Raw genomic sequence first — 19,660 nt, 5'->3', positions numbered from 1 at the left:
TTGGCGGTGAGTAGGGGTCCGTGAAAATCGTGAAGGGAGGGGAAAGGAGAGTCCAGAGTGGTAGTGAAGCAGTGGGCTTAGAAAGGCCACATCAGGGGTGCCTGGGTGGCTTAGTCGGTTAAGTATCTGCTTTCGGCTCAGGTCATGAGCCCAGGGTCCTGGGATTGAGTCCTGCATCGGGCTCCCTGCTCAGCAGAGAGCCTGCTTCTTTCTCTCCCTCTGCCTGCCACTCTGCCTACTTGTGATCTCTCTATCTCTCTGTCAAGTAAGTTAAAAAAAAAAAAAAAGAAAGGCCACATCAGGTCAGTGGCACAGGGGAGAGAAGGACTGGAGAGAGGGAAGAATGCGACAGAGAAGTCTGCTAGGTAGAGGCCGTGAGGGAAACAAAGGCACCAGAAATGATTAGAGAAACAGTCCTGGTCTTCCCAGGAAGATCGTGAGTCTGAGTTTGGTTCTAGAAAGTTCGGGCAATACTGAAGAGGCAGTGGCACTTGCCATGATAACAACTAGCATTGTTTAAGCACTTAATACGGGCCAGGCCCAGCCCTGTGGTAAGTTCTCTATGTTACTTACCTCATTTCCTAAGTTGGACAAATGCGGGCCCCCATGTAACCACTGTAACGTTTTCATCTCCAGATACTTCCTTGAGGCCTCTTTGCAGTCAGTATCCTTCCTCTGATCCCTGGCCGCTGCTGGTCTGCTTTCCGTTACTGTCATTTCACCTTTTCTAGAGTGTTATGTATAAATGGCATCTTATAGGGTATAATGGTTTGCGTCTGGCTTCTTTCACTTAGCATAAAGCTTTGAGATTCTTTCATGTTGTCGCATGTTTCTTTTTATTGCCCAGTAGTATTTCACCGTTTGTTATGCATTCATTAGCTGGTTGACATTTGGGTTGTTTCCACTTTGGGGCTATTGTGAATAGAGCTTCTATGAGCATTGGGTACCAGTCTTTGTGTGGACGTACTTTCATTTCTCCTGGGCAAATACCTAGGAATGGAATTGCTTAGTCATATGGTAAGCGTATATTTAACTTTAAAAACGAAATTGCCCGAACTCTTCTAGATTCTTACCTGATTCTCGTGGCAACTCTGGATTGAGTTCACTATTATCTCCATTTTTCAGTTGGAAGAAAATGAGGTGCAGAGAGGGTAAGTAACTTGCTCCAGGCCATAGGGCTGGGGGCGGCAGAATGGTTTGTAGGCCAGTGGACATTGAGCCATCCCCGGCCTGATCTATTATTAGGGCCTGCAGAGTAGTGGACCTGTTTGATGGCCCCACGAAGCCCAGGCCTGGACGAGGATGAGTTAGGGGTCCTCCCCTGAGCCACAGAACCAGACACTAATTTGGGTTGCCATTTTCTCAGTTCTCCCATCCTGGCTGCAGAGGGGTGGACTTAGTTCATTACATGCGGTGGAGGCTTTAGAGCAATGCAGTCCAACGGAAATATAATGCAAACCACGTATGTAATTTTAAGTTTTCTCGTAGCCACATTAGAAAAGTAAAAAGGAACAGGTGAAATGAATTTAAATAATCTGTTCCTAACCCAATATATCCAGAATATTATTTCAGTAGATAATCACTATAAAAACTATTAATGTGTTTTATGTTCTTTACGTCATACAAAGTTTTTGAAACCTGGTGTGCGTTTTACAATTACAACATACCTCAGTTGGGACTAGGCACATTTCAGGTGCATGATGGCTCCATCCTGCTTGTGCCTCCTGTACTGGACAGCCCAGATGCAGACATGAACAATAATATCCAGATGTGCGGTTGCTAATATGGAAAGAGATTCATCTTATTTTAAGTGAGGGCAGAAAAGCAAGTCATAACATACTATGTTTAGTGTGCTCGTGTTTTCATAAATATCTAATGTTTATATCTGCAAACAACCTATAACTCTACTGGCCAGTGGCTACAGTTAGCCACTTAGACTACTTACATTTAATAAAATTAAATAAAACTTAAACTTCAGTCTCTCAGTCAGTGGCCACTGTGGTGGACGTCACAGCCTTAGGTCAGTACTCTCTCCAGACTGCTGAGCCGAGTGAGAAGAGCTGAGCGGGACCTGCCCGTCCTGCAGCCAGTTGGGCTTTGTGACCATTGAGACCCAGAGCCTTCATGGTTTCTGACAGAGTAAAGCACAGGACAGAGGTGCAGCTGTTGTTGGAGTTTTAACAGGAGCATAGTGTGGAAACAGAACGGCCTAGTCAAAGACTCTGTTCCCTTCTGGGACAACTGAAGTTAACCACCATTCACATTGCTGGGTGCCACTCCAGAAGCCTGATGTCCACTTGAGGCACGTTCATCTAAAAATGTTCCCCTCTGCTGCTTCAGAACCTGCCTCATGTTCATGGGGGGGCTTATTTAACCTTGGGAAGAGAAAAGAACTTTCCCACTTGTACACAGCTTCTGTGCGGTGCCAGATGACATTCAGCCCGCAGTTTGTGAGCGTGCAGGAGGGGACAGCTTGCTGAGCGCAGAGGTCTCCGAGTCAGGAGACTGGGCCAGGAGGTGTGTCGAGAGCTCTGCGGCTGTTTCTTACTCCTCTTACCCAGGCCTGGGTCCCCGTGGTCCGCAGTCTGCCCCTCACTCTCTCTGGGCTCTTCCTCACTTGAGGGACTGGTTCTGCCTGTGTAGCTGACCTCTCCAGCAAAATGAGGGGTGTATGATGTGTAAGTGTCCTGCCTCAGGCTGCAGAGGGTAGGAAGAGCTGTGCCCTGGGTCAGACAGGCCTTGGGTGGAGTCCATTCTCCTGACTTCCTAGCTGAGTGCCCTTGTTTAGAGTACCTGCCCTCTCTGAGAAGTGGGGTTCTTGTGAAAGAGATACAGTGACATGGACCTCCAAGCACTGTGGGGAGTTGGGATAAGCTGAGGAACAGAAGACTTAAGGGCTCCACGAACGTAGCGGTTACTACCTTCAGCTCTGAAGAGGTCGACGGCAGCGTGGTGTGTAGAGTCACTGACATGGTTGTGATTGGAACTAGCATCTCAGGAGGACACAGGGATTCTTTTAGGAGAGGCAGAGTAAATTTATGTGCAGTCAGCCCTCCCTCATCCTTCGTGATGCTGAGCAGTTCTACTCCGTTGAAACCACTAGGGACTTCCCTAGCTTGACTGCCCCATAGTTTCAAGCTCCTTTCCCACCAAATATTTTACCACCCCGGATACTAATAGAAGAATTAATTTGTTTGACTTTCATCTTCTGTTTTTCCAATCTCTCCAGCACAGTGAAAGTGCTGGTGAGTCATAAAATGACTAAAAGTTCCCTCGCCGAAGGAAAAAAGATGAGAGCTTGCATTTATCATTGATAATGTACTGTGCTCTTATCCGAGCTCAGATCATCTCAGTCCTTATCACTCAAGATTCTTTGTTTGAAAGTAGAATGTTTTAAATTACATGTGTAGCAAACCAAGGAACTTTTGGAAAAATTGTTTTTCCTGATTAGGAAAGTAAAATATGCTCATTGAGGATAACCTAAAAAATATGAAAAAAATAGCTAAGAGAATTTAAACCACACATAATTTTACCCCAGAGATAACTGCTGTTAACATTTGTTGTAGTTCCCTCTTCTTATCAATGTTATCACTGTTTTTTATCCTTTTAGAATATTTGACATTACAGCATACACATTGTCCTGTGTAATGAAAAATTCTTTTAATACACCATTCTAAAGGCTTGTGTATTCTTCCACTACATGATTATACCATAAACAGCATAACCATTCTCTTATTGTTGATATCCGGGTTTTTTTAGGGTGAGGCTTTTTACTTAGCTTCCTTAAACGTGGATATAGAAGGGGTTCCTGGCTGGCTCAGTTGGTGGAGCATTGACTCTTGATCTTGGGTTGTGGGTTTGAGCCCCACGTTGGGTGTAGAGATTACTTAAAAGTAAATTTTTTTTTTTTAGAGATTTTATTTATTTATTTTGACAGAGAGATAGAGAGCACAAGCAGGGGGAGCGCCAGGCAGAGGGAGAGGGAGAAGCAGGCTCAAAGCTGAGTAGGGAGCCCGACGCAGGGCTCGATCCTAGGACCCTGGGATCATGACCTGAGCCAAAGGAAGGTGCTTAACTGACTGAGCCACTCAGGCGCCCTTTAAAAATAAAATCTCAAAAACAAATAAATAGGTAAATAAATAAATGTGGGCATAGAAGCTGGGACAAGAGGAGCTGAAGTAATGGTGCTTGCTGTCAGAAGTCAGAGACTGATAAAATTATTTCCTGTGTTCAAAGGGAATGGCTGCTTTTTGTTGTTCCCTTGGTGCTCCTGACAGTGCTGTGGCCATCTCCTGTGCTTGCTGATTAGGGCCCTGGTGTATTCACCCGTACACACCTTGTGTTTGCTATTTCTTAGCAGAAAAAAAAACTAAGTTCCAAAGCTGGCCTCTATGCTGGGTGCTGGGTAAGTATACAATCTCATCTAATACTTACTGCCATCCTGTTGGAAAGGTATGATTTTGCAGATAATAAACTGAGGCTCAGAGGCTCAGCAGGGTTAAGTCACAAAACTAGTAAGTGGCAGCTGGGCTTTGAATTGGGTCTCTGTGACTGGAAAGCCAGGCCCTCTCCCCCTGGGGACTTTCTGTGGTGGCATGGGGGAGGGGTGCACAGTGTGGCTGATCAGCACATCAGCCTCCAGAAGGCTCTGGGGCCCTAGCACAGGGCGGTAGGCAGAGAAGTGGCCCCAGGAGGAGGAACACTTCCTTCCCAGCTGGTACTCAGGTTGGTACCAGCTGAGGGCAGGAGGGTTGAGGAGTTGGCCACCCTCAGAGACCAGAGTCCCCATAAACATCATTATTTCCAACCAGATCGGAGTTTGTGTGTTTACTGTCTTTTCTAGCCAGCCAGCTAAATAGTGGTTCTGGGAGGTTATGTTCACTGCATCTGTTTCTACACTTTTAGGGCGTCGGCCCAAGAAATTTGAGGATTATTGGAGGTCATATTTCATTTTTAATTACTATTTGAGCCCGAGATTTTTCAGGGTTTTTTCCCCTTTGCTTTGACGTAAGATGGATTCCCATCTTAGCAAATTATATAATTTGCTTTGGCGTCATTTAAGGGTCCTTGTACTACAGAATGCCATAGGAACTGCTGTTTAAAATGCCACGTTCATTCTCTAGTCATGTCTGCGGCTGAAAGGATTTTTGAGCCCCGCTTTACAGTGTTTCTCCTAGCTGAAACATCGGCTGGCTATCTTTGAAGTCGGCGTGGAGACCAGCTCCCACAGCAGGGCAGGAGACTGTCCCGCAGAGGAGAGCTTGGACTTCAGAAGGCCTGGAGAAGGAAGAAGCACGCTCAGTAAGGCGGTGGCACCTCACTGCAGGCGTCAAAGCACGTTTCTGATGTGTTCCTTGCCCCTTCTGGGAACACAGAGTAGAAACTGGAGAACTTGCTTTGCATAAAGGTGAAGCACACAGTTCTATGATTCAGTTTAGATTCAGTTGGCTTTACTCACCTGCCCAAATTTAGGTTAAGGTAGTGGTGATTCTTCATATGCCTTTTTTTTTTTTGAAGATTTTATTTATTTATTTGAGAGAGAGAGAGCGTGCTGGCGCAAACAAATGGTGGGTGGGCGAGGGAGAGGGAGAAGCCGGCTCCCCACGGAGCAGGGAGCCTGATGCAAGGCTTGATCCCAGGACCTAGAGATCATGACCCAAGCTGAAGGCAGACACTTAACCGACTGAGCCACCCAGGCTCCCCCCTTCAAATGCCTTTTAAAACCCTAATGCTTTCATTGCTTTGGTGGCAGGTTTTGCACATTATTGGAGTGCACAGCAATGAGAATATAACACAGGTACATTTCAGCACTGAAAATCTGCAAATGAAACAACAACAAGTAATGAATATTTAGCAGAGTAAGGAGTAATCATTAATTCTAGGTGAAATATTAAGAATTGTAAGCAGCCAGGCAGGTTGCTGGTGAGCTGAGCAGAAGTCCTGCAACTGAGAATTTCCTCGGAGACCTTGTTGTCCTTCAGGGTGATGTTGCCCACTACCCGTGAGCCGTGGCTCTTGTGCTGTGTGATACCAGGGGTTTGAATATTGAGATTATAAAGGGATGATAAATCAGGGCTTGGAAGATCCATGGAGACTTTTTTTTTTAATTATTTTTTATTATTTAAGTAGAGTTGACATAGAACTCTGAGAGCATGAGAGGGGGGTGGAGGAGCAGAGGTAGAGAGAGAAACAGACTCCCCGCGGAGCAGGGAGCCCGATGCAGGGCTTGATCTCAGGACCCTGGGATCATGACCTGAGCTGAAGGCAGACGCTTAACAGACTGAGCCACCCAAGCGCCCTGTGACCTGTTTATTTCATAACTGGAAGTTTGTACATCTTAATCCCCTTCACCTATTTCACCCATGCCCCCACCCCCATGGAGATTTTCTTGAGCATGCTGTTTGACTTTTCCTAGGTACACATGAAAAAGCAACATGCTTCCTCCTTCCCAAAGGAGCGAGCAGTCAGTTAACAAATTCCCACCAATGAGTATTTGCTGCACTTCTACTATGGGCCTGACCTTGTGCTGGGTGCTGTTTGCAATACAAAGAAATATGTGATTCTAGCCCTTGAAGAACTTAATTCAGTTGGAGAGAGTCCCTCCTCTCCCCAGACATAGGTAGACATAGGACAGAAATAGCAGTAACATGATTAAACAGCTGACCTTGCCAGGTGTTGACTCCAGAACAGAGAAAGAGGGGAGTCAGTAAGGGATGTTTAGGATACACAGAGTCTGACTGAGGAGAGGAGGGTTTGAGGAGAAGGAAGGGTTAGAGCACTTTGGTTGGGTGATAGCAGAACATGGAAGCTAGGCTAAGGAGTTGGGTTTTATTCTGTGGCCAGTGGGAGCCCTGGAAGGTTCCTGAGTAGGGAAGTAGGATGATGTTGGATGTCCAGCAAGTTCATGCATGCTCAGTGTTCTTTGCAGGCCTTCCTATGAAGGGAAAGTACCAGGAGGAAGTGGGTTTGGGAATGAACTCAAGAGAGTGGTGTGGCTAGCCGGAGACCGGGCCTCCTACCCCAGAGCTACCACTTTCTAGTCAAGGCATTTGCCATTTCAGAGACTCCTTGTCCCCAGCTGCAAAATGAGGGTAATGGTTCCCATCGACAAGGAGGGGTGAGGGTGGGGATGGAGGAGGCTGTGAGGTTTGGTGGGTGCTTGGCTCATTTGTTTCCTTCCTCTCTTGAGAGGGTTTTTATTTTTACAGTGTAAAGCTGTTTCCTTTTCAAGAGGTTTAGAACCGTGGTTCTCGCCCCTGGCTGCACATTAGAATCACCTGGGGAGCTTTTAGGACCTACTAATGCCTGTGTTTCAGCCAGACAAGTTAAATCAGAATCTCCAGGAGGGAGGGTCAAACCATTAGTATCCTTTTTTTTTCAGTTCTCTAGGTGATTATAGAATGCAGCAGGGTTGGGACCCTCTGCTTTAGAGCTGATGATGTGGCAACACGGACAGGTAAAATATCTCCAAACAGTTGCTCTCATCTCTTTGTACTTTGAGTCTCTGAGTAAATCTGATCTCTCTGCCAAAAGGGAAGGAAGAAGAATTATGTGGGTTAACCTAGTTTGAAGGTTTGCTTAAGTTTTGGTTTTAGCTCCTTTAACACGTCTTTTCCCCCCAAAGTGATCTGTGTTTATGGCCTCATTAATGTCATTTGGGGCCAGACAGATTCAAAATAAGTTTTCCTCCTTAGTTTTTCCTACAATTTCATCAAACGAAGGCATCTTTGAATATCAGCTGTTGTGCAGGGAAATCTTAAATACCTCTCTGAAAACTCAGGAAACAAAATGCCATTGAGGATGCTTACTTGGAAAATGGCCTGTGTTGGAAGCATTAAGCAACAGTTGTGGAAATGACAACCCCAACCCCGCCCCCCTCCCCCCAGGATTGGAGTCAGTAGGTCAACATCATTAGAAATGAACCACCTGAGTTCCACCAACTAATGAGGACTCTCATCTTACAGGGCTGCAGAAAGAGCTCAGGGTGCCCCAGGTCCCCGAGGGTTGCCAGTCATGCCTGGCAGGTGGGAAGGTCTGGGGAATCAGGTACTTGGGTTGCACTTCCCACTCAGCTGCTTCCTAGTCGTGCCACCTTGGACAGCTCACTCAATTTAGCTGAGCTGAGATCTACCCTCTAGGCTAATGTGAACATTGAAAGAGAAACGTTGAGTAAAGGGCTTAGCAAAGTTCCTGGCACAGGATTGGTGCTCACTTCTCTTCTCTAACCTCACTTAAGTCAGAAATTCTGTGGTCCTGGGGCCTTTCCAGTTGGAAGAACTGCGCCAGACCGCACTGACTAGCCAAAACACTAGGGCTTGACAGGGTGGCCACCCTGCCCCACCAAGATAAAGGGTGTGGTGGCGTGAGGAAGAGCAAGAAGAAGGCCCTTTGGGGAAGTGGCGGCAGATGGTGGGTTTTGGCGGCAGGTGTGGATCGGTGTGACTCAGGCTGCGCTACAGAGCTCTTAGCTTTCCCTTCGTTGCCTGACGGGCCTTGCTGGTTTGTCGTCTGTTTGATACACACTGCAGTTTCCATTGCACATCAGAGATGGTGGGGCAGATGGGAATGGTTCGCTGGAGGATTCTGGGCTGCTGACTGCAGCTCGGGAGGAGGAGGCCTGACTTCAAATGTTGGGTTTCTGCTAGTCCCTAGGGCACTCTTCTCTCTGCTTTAATAAGAGCTACCACCGGTTGCCAGCAATGGACAGCTGTGCTGTGTTTACTGTACAAATTTGAGGTGAAAGTATTTCCTTTTGGTCAAGTGGAAGGTGGTATCAAGCAAACTAAAAAAAATTCAAATGTTTTATAGTTAGGGACCAACTTGTCTTATTGAACTGGAATAAAAATATTTCTGAGCAGGGGTGCCTGGCTGGCTCAGTCGGTAGAGCAACTCTTGATCTTGGGGTTGTGAGTCTGAGCCCCACGTTGGGGGTAGAGTTTACTTAAAATATTTTCAAGTGAAATCACCTTATATTCCCCAGTGTCTTTCTGTATCTGTTACCAGATGGCAGATGGGACTTGGGGACCACAGGGAACCCTTAATGGGTCCTAATGTGTTTTTACACAATGGGTGGTGCTTTCAGGCCCCAGTAACTAAGCAAAGTCTAGGTGGACACAAATGTGTTACAAATGGTGTTGTATACGAGGTACCAGTGGGCTACGGCCAAGGGCAGATGATGACAGAGGTAACCCCCAGCACCACCCTGTAACCCAAGCCTCCATGGACTGGGATGGCTGGTTTCTCGATGCACCTGAACCTGGGTTTCTCAACCTTGGCACTAATGACATTCGGTGCCAGGTAGTTCTTTGTTGGGGGGTGGGGGTGGGCTGTGCTGTGCACTGTAGGTGTTTAGCATCATCCCTGACCTCTATCTACTGGATGCCAGTAGCACTCCCCTACCCCTTGTGACAACCAAAGATGTCTCCAGACATTGCTAAATGTCATTTGGGTCAGGATCACCCTCTTTGGAAATCACTGGCCTAAATTTAAAGAATGTCTTGGCACAAACTTTAATGAGGACGTCATTTTGGCTATCACAGTCTGACATCATGACCCAGGTATTATCTTGTAGTTACTGCTTCCCTCTGCCAAATGCTTTTCCCAGTCATTATTGTGTGCCATTTTACAGACAAGATTTTTTTTTAAGACAATATAATAATCATAATCAATAATAACCAACTTTATAGGGTATCAGCGAAGGGACTTCAGGAATACCTTAGCAAGACTATTAGCCTGATAGTGCTGGGATCCTGGAGTAGGGACAACTCTAGAGGCATATGGAAGACTAGAACACATAATGATTACTGTCAGTTGGGGGGAGGGGAGAGGAATAAAGGGTGAAGAGCATATATGAAGGAATACAATGAGAAGATGTTTGCCAATTGACTGAATAGTGTAGACATAACCTATTCTGGCACAAATATATGTTCAGGAAGTTCTGAATTTTATTAAGTAAACTCTACCCTCAGTGTGGGTCTAAACTCACGACCCTGAGATCAAGAGTCACATGTTTATAGACAAGTTTTTTTAAAAAATCTAAATTGTGTGTCTACAGAAGGAAGGAATGGAGTCAGACTGTACCTTTCTTGTTCAAACTTACACCACAGCGTGGAAGAAGTACAGGGATTGGAACGTTATGGGTGCTTTAGCGGATGTTTACTACTGGTAGCAACGTCTTCGGAAAGCACAGTTCTGAACTTTAAACTCAACGTATGTAAAGCGAGACAGCCATGTTTATTCAGTACCTACCAACCAAGTGCCCAACACTGAACCGGAATTTTTGAAATTAATGTTATTCCTCTCATAAATCATAGTGAACTAATAGACGCTAGAAGTGATTTTTGAGAATTAACATTTTCCCCCAATTTTAGGCATCAGAAAAGCTTGTTGATGTGTAGTTGTTTGAAGTACTCAATTATATGTGCTAATTTCAGCTTGCCTCTGAGAAAGTAACAGCCCAGAAAATTTGCCAGTAAGACAACCCTGGAAAAAAGAAAATTTCCAACCTAAAGGATTGCTCCCGCAAATTTAAGAATGTCAGAAGTTTTTAGCATTTTATCTGTATGTATTCAGAAATAATTGCATTAGCATATTGCTTAAGAGATTTACCACACTACACAAATCAGTCTTAAAATATTTATTTTATAACCCCATATGAACCCAACTAAGCATAGCACCAGGTACACAGTTGATTCACTCATAATTGAGTGGATATTATTGAATTACCATCCTTAACATTTTCCTAAGGAGGCAGGAACTCCTGCTATGAGAACTTTATCAACCTTTCTTAAATAAACAGAATGAAAATGAATGATAGTGCACTAAGATCTGTTTTAAAATCCAGTCTCCAGGTTAACAATGCTTATTTGGCTTTGTTTTCTAAATCCCCTATTTAAATGAGAATTCAGTAGAAAGGATTTGTTGAATACTGTGTTGATAAGCATTTGTTGAGTAGTGACTGTCGGTAATGCCTAAATCATACCACCCAAAGATATTAAAACAATTCTGAGCATTTGAGGAAAGAATGTCAACATTCTTATATGATTTAATCTATACCTTCATCATGACTCCCTGTGTATATAGACAGAAGGCTGGACTAGGTCTGTGTTTCCTGCTTACCTGTTAGTAAGAATTACCTGGGGAGGCTGTTAACACATCTAATTCCTAGGGTTCTATCCTAGAGATTCTGATTCAGCATGTCTGGTACAAAGCCTGAGAATGTGTATTTTTAATACCCTCTCCTCTCCCTCCTCCTTAGAAACAGAGAGATGTTAATGATCAGGCAGGTGGGGGGGGGGGCTGTCTCTGGATTTGGTTTCTCTGGAAAATGCCATCACTGCCTCTCTATTCTACCCTTTCACTTGTTTTCTTAATCTTGGCCTTCTCTAGCTGATGATGCATATAGAATGCAAACTCTGAACACTGAAAATCGCGGATCTTAGTCTTCTGATTGCTACCACACCTTGTTTTGAATGCCTAAGTTCAAAATTTTTACTTTAGGTAATTATAGATTTACATGCAGCTGTAAGAAATAATGCAGAGAGATCCCATATGTCCATCACCCAGTTTGTTTCAATGGTACTATCTTGTAAAACTGTAGTTCAGTAGCACAACCACATTGACATTGATACCCTCAAGATACGGAACATTCCCATCAATGCAAGCATCCCCCAGGCTGGGGCGGATGGCTGATGCACTACAGAAATTTATTTTTCACAGTTCCAGATGATGAGAGTCCGAGATCACGGTGCCAGCATGGTTGCCTTCTGGGGAGGGTCCTCTTCCTGGTTCATAGCTGGTACCTTCTCAGAGTGTCCTCGTGGTGGAAGGGGCAAGGGATCCTTCTGGGGCCTCCTTTATTTGGCAGTAATCCCATTCATGAGAGTTTCGTTCCCATGACCTAAGAACTTCCCACAGGTCCTACTTCCCAATACCATCATCTTTGGGCGTTAGTATTCAGCATGAATTTTGGGGGGACACAAACATTCAAAGCATAGCACCTCACTTTGCCTTTCTATAGCCACACCTGCTTCCCTCCCCCCCACACCCTCCTAATCCAGCCTTAACTCTTACAACCACTAATTTGTTCTCCATAGCTATCATTTTGTCATTTCATGAATGTCATATAAATGGAGTCATATAGTTTATAATCTTTTGGGATTGGCTTTTTCACTCAGCATAACTCTGGAGATTCATCCAAGCTGTTGTGTGAACCAGTAGTTTATTCCTTTTTGTTTCTGAGTGTTGTTCCATGATATGGATGTAGCAAAGTTTAACCATTCACCTGTTTATGGACATCTGGCTTGTTTCTAATTTTGGACTGTTACTAATAAAGCTGCTATGAGTTCGTGTACAAGTTTTGTGTGAACATAAATGCTCATTTCTCTGGGGTAATGCCCAGGAGTACAATTGCTGGGTCGTATGATAGCTGCATGTTTAATCTTTTAAGAAACTGTTAAGCTGTATTCCAGAGTGACTGTACCATTTTACATTCCCTCTGGCAATATATGTGTGATCCAGTTTCTCTGTATCCTAGCCAGCATTTGGTATTATTTTTTGTTTGTTTGTTTTAGTCATTGTGGTAGGTGTATAGTACTATCTCATTGTGGTCTTCTTATGCATTTGCTTGATGACTAGGAATGTTGAACATCTTTTTATGTGCTTATTGCCATCTATATATCCTCTTGAAAGGAATGTGTATTCTACTGTTGTTAGATGGAGTGTCCAAAAATGCTCATTAAATCTGTCGGTTGATATATTGTTGAGTTCTTCTGTGTCCTTCCTGTTTTTCTAATTGTTCTATCAATTGCTGAGAGAAGGGTGTGGAAGTCTCCAACTGTAACCATGGGTTTGCCCATTTCTTCTTTCAGTTCCATCAGTTTTTGCCTCTCATATTTTACAGCTCTGGTGTTTGGTATATACACATTTAAGATTGCTTTGTCTTGCTGGTAGATTACTGTTTTATCTCGATGTAATATCCTCTGTCTCTAGTACTTTTCTTTGCTCTGAAATCTACTTTATCTGATATTTTCACTTAGTTTTGATTCTCTGATTTGGGTGTCTTATAACTGAGGCTTTCCCCCTCTTTTTTTAGGAGTACATCATTCGGGTGCAAAGAGGAATTTCTGTAGAAAACAGTTGGCAGGTAAGCATTTTTTTTTTTGTCCCTAGAAAAATGTTTAAGTGTTTAAAAGTCTGACTCGGGGCAGCCAAAAATGTGGAAAAACCAAAACATGCATATATATGAATCCTGTTTCTTTTAGAGATAAACCTTCAGCTTTAGGATATTTATTTCCAGGGGTGCCTGGGTGGCTCAGTCATTAGGCGTCTGCCTTCGGCTCGGGTCATGATCCCAGGGTCCTGGGATCAAGCCCCACATTGGGCTCCCTGCTCAGCAGGAGGCCTGCTTCTCCCTCTCCCACTCCCCCTGCTTGTGTTCCCTCTCTCGCTGTGTCTCTGTCAAATAAATAAATAAAATCTTTAAAAAAAAATTAAGAAAAAAAAAAAGATATTTATTTCCAAAGGCTTTTCTGTTCCCATTTGTTTGGTTTAATTTGTGTATGATGTTACCACAGAGAGTATCTAGGAATTTGTTCTCTAGTTTGACCCAGAGTAGGATAGATAGATAGTAGGCAGATTACTTGTTTTGTTCTTAGCACACCTCCTCCCCTGAAGCCATGGTGTAGGTGGGGCCGGTTAGAGTTAAGTCCATGGGGTGGAAAGGCTAGACAGGACCCTGGACATTGCACAGCTCGGACACTGTGTATTTCATGGACTCCCAGTCCACTCACGGGCAAAACGCTACTGCCAGGTCCCCCGCTGACTGTAGGTGAGGGTCACCTTATGGCCCTAGGGTCTGCAGTCCTCGGAGAGAAAAAACTTCCTACTTGGATCCAGAGGTCCTTCCTCTGTCAGTTGACTTTGCAGAGGGTGGCTCACTTCTCTCTAGGGGCCATTTCTTTCTTTCTTTCTTTCTTTCTTTCTTTCTTTCTTTCTTTCTTTCTTTCTTTCTTTCTTTCCTTTCTTTCTTTCTTTCTTTCCTTTCTTTCTTTCCTTCCTTCTTTCCTTCCTTCCTTCCTTCCTTCTCTCTCTCTCTCCCTCCCTCCCTCCCTCCCTTCCTTCCTTCCTTCCTTTCTCTCTCTCCCTCTCTCTCTTTCTTTCTTTTCTTTTCTTTCTTTCAAGATTTTATTTATTTATTTGACAGAGAGACACAGCGAGAGAGGGAACACAAGCAGGGGGAGTAGGAGAGGGAGAAGCAGGCTTCCCGCTGAGCAGGGAGCCCGATGCGGGGCTTGATCCCAGGACCCTGGGACCATGACCTGAGCCGAAGGCAGACGCTTAACGACGGAGCCACCCACGCGCCCAGGGCCATTTCTTTCTTGCTTTCGTAATTATAATTACCCTCCCCGTCTCCACTACAAAACATCTTACCTTGTCCTTCAGGCCTGAATCTTACCTCTCACCCTAAGCAGTCTTGGACCACAGTGGTCCACACTTGGTCTTTTCTTGGCCCAAAATTTCAAACTGCTTTTTGAGTGAATGGTTACACCATTTAACATCTGTGGAGCATTTGTTGTCAGGCACGGGTTCAAGCACATTAATTCACTTAACCCTTTAAAGACAGTTCTGCATGATTGCAGCTCCCCGTTTTACGTTCAAGGGGCTAGTAACGAGGCCATGGTCACACTCAAATCAGTGACAGAACAGGGCTGGAATCTGTGTATTCTCTGTGATTAGCCGCTGTGCTGCCTTTTGCTCCTTTGCACTTACGAGGGATGGCCTTCCGTTGAACTCTTGCGTGTGTAGTTGACAAGCAGGGCAATAGCATCGTCCTACCAGAGAAATCAATCCTTGGTGTAGTTTTCCAGATACAGTGCATTAGAATTCCCGGGATACTTCACAAAAAAGTAGACTCTTGGGCCCCACTGTGCGCCTATTGTAGGAGATCCTCTGAGGGCAGAGTCCTAGAAGATTGGTAGGTAGTTCTGCTCACTAACATTTGAGAGTCATCAATAAAGGTTCCAGTCAGCCATTCCAAATCAAAATAATTTCCTTGCCCAGAGCCTGAAGAGCTAGTGGAATTTGACTCTGGCCTAATCAGTGGCATCAACATACCTAAGAAAGGATGTGTAGACAATGGGAAGTGGACTGTCTGCCAAGAGGGGAAACATGGGGTATCCGGGAGAGGTGTGGCCTCTCTGCCTGCAGGTACAGTCCTGTCTCTAGAATGGTGGGCTCTCAACCAGGGGAAATTTCATCCAGGGCAAGGATGAAAGGGCCTCAAAGCGCTTTGTCCGCTTTCTTTTACTTTGATTTCATGTTCAGTAAAACTTTTTTTTGTTTTTGAGGGAGTAAATCATTAATTCATCTTTCCAGGTGCCTGGTTAATGAGAATGATATTTAAAGGGCTATTCACCCTAAAAACAACTACATCATCATTCTCTCTTACCTATTGGCATCTTGTGTGTTTGACTGGCGTTAACCAGTTTCCCATGGCTCAGCCAACTCTGGGCACTGCTAGGTCTGTTTTCTGGGCCTGTCCAGTTAAGCAAGTTAAGCACCAGATATAAGCCCCACTACCCTTAGTTCAAGTGCCTCGGCCCTAGAATGCCAATAAATATTAAATAAGGAAATGAAAAGAGATGGTCTTTGCCGAATGAAAACACCAGTGTCTTGTCTTTCAGATCGTTAGGAGATACAGTGACTTTGATTTGCTGAACAACAGCTTGCAGGTAAATATTCGAAAACACTAATGACACACGGTCATTGCTTGGGGTGTCCTAGAAACTGGTTGGAAATGGCAATATCAGGAACAAAAAATTAGCAAATTTTTCTGGGGGAGGAGATAGACTTATATGTTATACAGATAATGTGTGGCTCTAAAAATAAACTTTTGGGAACAAACGTGATTTATAGTCACCTGGCAAGTGAGTACCTGTGTGCGAGACTGCATCCTAACCACAGTCCTTTGCACAGATGAGGAATGACTAGCTGGATTGCTGGAGTCGTTCACTTAGAGCTGGGACTGTCTCAGACCCTTGCCACTGAGCTAGACTGCATAGTCAGCGTTGCAGATCAATACTCAGCAGTAACTAGAGATAGCTTTTCTCAGTGTAACTTTTTTCTCTTAAATACCTATTTCTAAATCCCTTTGACTTAAATGTTCCTAACTTGGTGGCCATAATGGAAAGAGGGATGAGCTGCAGAGTCTTTTTCTGGAAAGAGCTGTGCTGATCATGATGGAAGGGTCCTAGAGGGGCTTTCACACCATAGTAAGTACTGGCAGTACTACCCATGTACCCATTTAGCAGATTGGTTACTGCAGACCACTGGGCTTGGCTCACATCTCAGACTTGAATGGTAACATAAACCCTGAGCCGGAGCGCTTGGCTTATGACCAGTCCAGCCAGGAGGTGAAGCACTGCGCCCCGTTCATTGGTGAGCTAGCCATCACGTATTACCTATTCTGAGTGACCTCTGGTCCTGTCCACAAAGGTCAGGAGGACTGCTGGCTGAGAGCGAGCAACATGCTTCCTTTCCTTCAGAAGACCACAGTTACTGATCAGGCTTTGGAAAACAGCATACGTAGAGAGTCCAAGCTGTAACATTATTTACAACCCAGCTGAAAACATGAATGCCTAACTTGCTCTCTGATAGAATTGGCCTGAGTGTCTGCAGACCTTTATGTAACTGACAGATGGTCGTGCATTTGACAAATGCTGTCTTTTTAAATTTTAATTGCAGTATGACCGATTTAAATCTCCAGATAAAATATTGGCAGAGATCAAATTCTCCTCATTGATGAGTTTAATTGGTTTCATGTATGGATTTTTATAGCATATTCTTTCCGCTTAGACAAAAGCTGGGTCTGTGATGACATTGTGGATAAGGCACTGATGTATAGTTTATTCCAGCAGTGGATTTTCTCAAGTCTCTCCCGACATTCCCAGGCAGCATTTCCACAATGGCGTGAGCATCTGGGAGTTAACACTGAGCCTACTATGTGTTTTCACGTTGATGCACAAGTGAACCTTTGCCCAGTGGTCTTCGTACAGTGTCATTCAGCCAGGACTGAGTAAGACTCATGGGAGGAAGGTTTCTGAAATTGAAATTGTCTAGGCCCAGCTCCCAAGAATGGGTGGGGGACAGTGGAGAGGGTTTTATCTCCTGTTTGTTCTTGCTTAGGGCATGTAAGGTTGAATCTCTATGACTATTCAATTATGGCCTTTTTAATATAATAGAATTTTATTTTTGCTTCAGTGTAATTTTCCCTTTTAAAATAGGCACTTTCAGTGTGCATTTTATTTCAAATGCAAATATCCATGTGTATTGATGTTGGCTTATGCTGGGCAGGATATGGCCAGACATCATTTCAGTGGGAGGTTTTTCTAGATCCAAGTAAACAAACAGAAGAAAGTACATACAGGTTTTTGGCAAGAAAATAATTTCAAAACAACCTCCATAAAAAAGACCAAAAAGACTCTAAAAACCACAGAATAAAACTGTGACCATGATTTTTAGTGTCTGATTACCCTTTCTGATGGTTAGATGAGTTCCCGCTGAAGAAAGAGAAACATAATACATATGCAGAGTTGTCTGACTCCAATAGGAAAGATGCCAAACTGAAAAAAAAAAAAAAAGCAGGATGTAAAATTATACATGCAATATAATATAATTACATGAAATGTTTAGAAAAAAAGATTGGAGGGAAATATGCCAAGCTGTTAACAATGGTGATCCCCAGGTGGCAGGATCATGGGTTTTATGTTTTTTTTTTTCTGGCTCTTTACACTGTTTTGTACTTTCCAAGTTCTCCATAAACAAGCAGAGATAAGCTAAATAAGCAAAGAAATAGAAAAAGAAAGGTGCATTTTCATAACTTTCTATAATGAGCATATTTTGTGGTAAAGAAGAGTCACTACCTTATTTTAAAGATTTATTTATTTATTTTAGAGAGAGGGTGCATGTGAGTGGGGGGGGTAGAGAGAGGGGGACAAGCAGACTCCCTACTGAGCGGGGAGCCCCCAGGCAGGGCTTGATCCCACGACCCTGAGATCATGACCTGAGCAGAAACTAAGAGTCAGCTCCCCAACCGACTGAGCCACCGAGGTGTCCCGAATCATTACCTTATTTTAAAGGCAACATCAAATCAGTAACCATCTAGGGAGACCACATACAACAAAACAAAAGAAAGGCGTAGGAGCTGAAATGGTGGGGACTGAGCCAGGAACGCTCAGGTTGGGAAGGAGCCCAGACTCTGCCCCTTACAGCAGGGAGACCTTGGGTCATTTCTTTTCCCTCTCCATTCCCCCCTTTCCCCATCTGAAACAACGGGTTGAACTAGATGACTTGTCAGGTCTATTGTAGCACGGATGCTTTGTGATTTGAATTTTATTGCTCACTGTTGACATAGGAGAGACTCTACTGTTACGTAGAGATTGGCACAAATTGAGGGTCTTTTGAGAGCTCAGAACTCCCTAGAATACTCACTGGAATATGGTTGAAGACCACTGAGCTCTGATCATGAAAATGAAAGATGGACAGATTCAGAGTTTGTTGGTTCCTCCTCCAGATAGAACTAGTTTTCTTGAAACTGCGATATAGTTTGTCATGTAATTTAATTTAGAGGCCTCTACTAGTGGCTCAGATTATGGGCTCTAGACCTCACTTTGGAGATTATTCCCCCTTCGCCTTATCATTCTGCAGGTGTTATGGATGGGTCTTTGGGGACTTCTCCACTGGCTTTCTTGTTCTCTTCCTCGTATACAAGGAACTCAAGAAGGGAATCCATAGGGCATGTTAAAGAGGAAAGCTCTCGAAAATGGGATGGTGAGGTGCCATGGCTTGAAGCCATCAATGTGTGGGTGTCTAGGAAATCACTGCGGAGAGACTTGATTGCTCTCTGTGCTAATATTCTCTTTCCCTCCCTCCTAATGAGTCATTGGACTTCTAAATTTTATATTCTATAATTGGCAAACATTTTAGAAATTCTGGGAGAAAGCTAAAAGAGAAAGTAAGTGTCTCTTGAATGCTAATCTTTTTTAAAAGGCAAGATTTTAAAATAACACACATATTACATACTAGTAATACTTGTAGAAGTATTTATTGTGAGATCTTAAGGCAGAGCAGGAACAACCTCCAGTCTGTCTAGTGGACTGGCCTAGCAAAGAATCTGTAATTGCAGCTGTTGGCAAAGAACACTTTGTTTCACCTGATGATTTGGAAGAGCTGATGGGATGTCTGGCAGATCAATACATTTTCCTAAAGTGAAATGAAGCTTGAACAGATAGATTAGTGGAAGCTTGGAGGCCACAGAGTTCAAAACAAATACCTTATCAAACTCATTTTCATATCCTCACCATGAATGAAAAATAGCTCTGTTGGGGTTTGAATCTGATGATGTAGATGTGACTCCATTCTGAGTCATGTAGGATTCATCTGGGTCAGCTGTCGGGCACGTAGTGCAGGCAAATGGGCTGATACTGGTACCTGGTAATTTTACATATATATATATTTTTTTAATATTTATTTTATTTATTTTAGAGAGAGAGACAGCATGGGGAGGAGGGACAAAGAGAGAGGGAAAGAGAATCTCAAGCAGACTCTGCACTGAGCACAGAGTCTGATGCAGAGCTCGATCACAGGACCCTGAGATCACGAC

At 44.0% G+C, this 19,660-nt stretch overlaps 1 protein-coding gene across 16 annotated transcripts in view; it reads left to right on the top strand.

The window, feature by feature from the left end:
- Nucleotides 1-19,660, top strand: part of PXK (PX domain containing serine/threonine kinase like) — a 102,145-nt gene that overhangs the window by 11,153 nt on the left and 71,332 nt on the right. For all 16 annotated transcript variants that reach the window (XM_078076601.1, XM_036071736.2, XM_036071735.2 and 13 more), the window contains exons 2-3: nucleotides 13,094-13,144; nucleotides 15,684-15,731. In XM_078076601.1, coding sequence (XP_077932727.1) covers nucleotides 13,094-13,144; nucleotides 15,684-15,731 — 99 coding nt within the window. The remainder of the gene's footprint in view (nucleotides 1-13,093; nucleotides 13,145-15,683; nucleotides 15,732-19,660) is intronic.

The sequence above is a fragment of the Halichoerus grypus genome, chromosome 1, assembly GCF_964656455.1.
Source record: "Halichoerus grypus chromosome 1, mHalGry1.hap1.1, whole genome shotgun sequence".
Classification (NCBI taxonomy): domain Eukaryota; kingdom Metazoa; phylum Chordata; class Mammalia; order Carnivora; family Phocidae; genus Halichoerus; species Halichoerus grypus.
The sequence above is the reverse complement of the archived record's forward strand: the minus strand, read 5'-3'. Positions and strand labels throughout refer to the sequence as shown.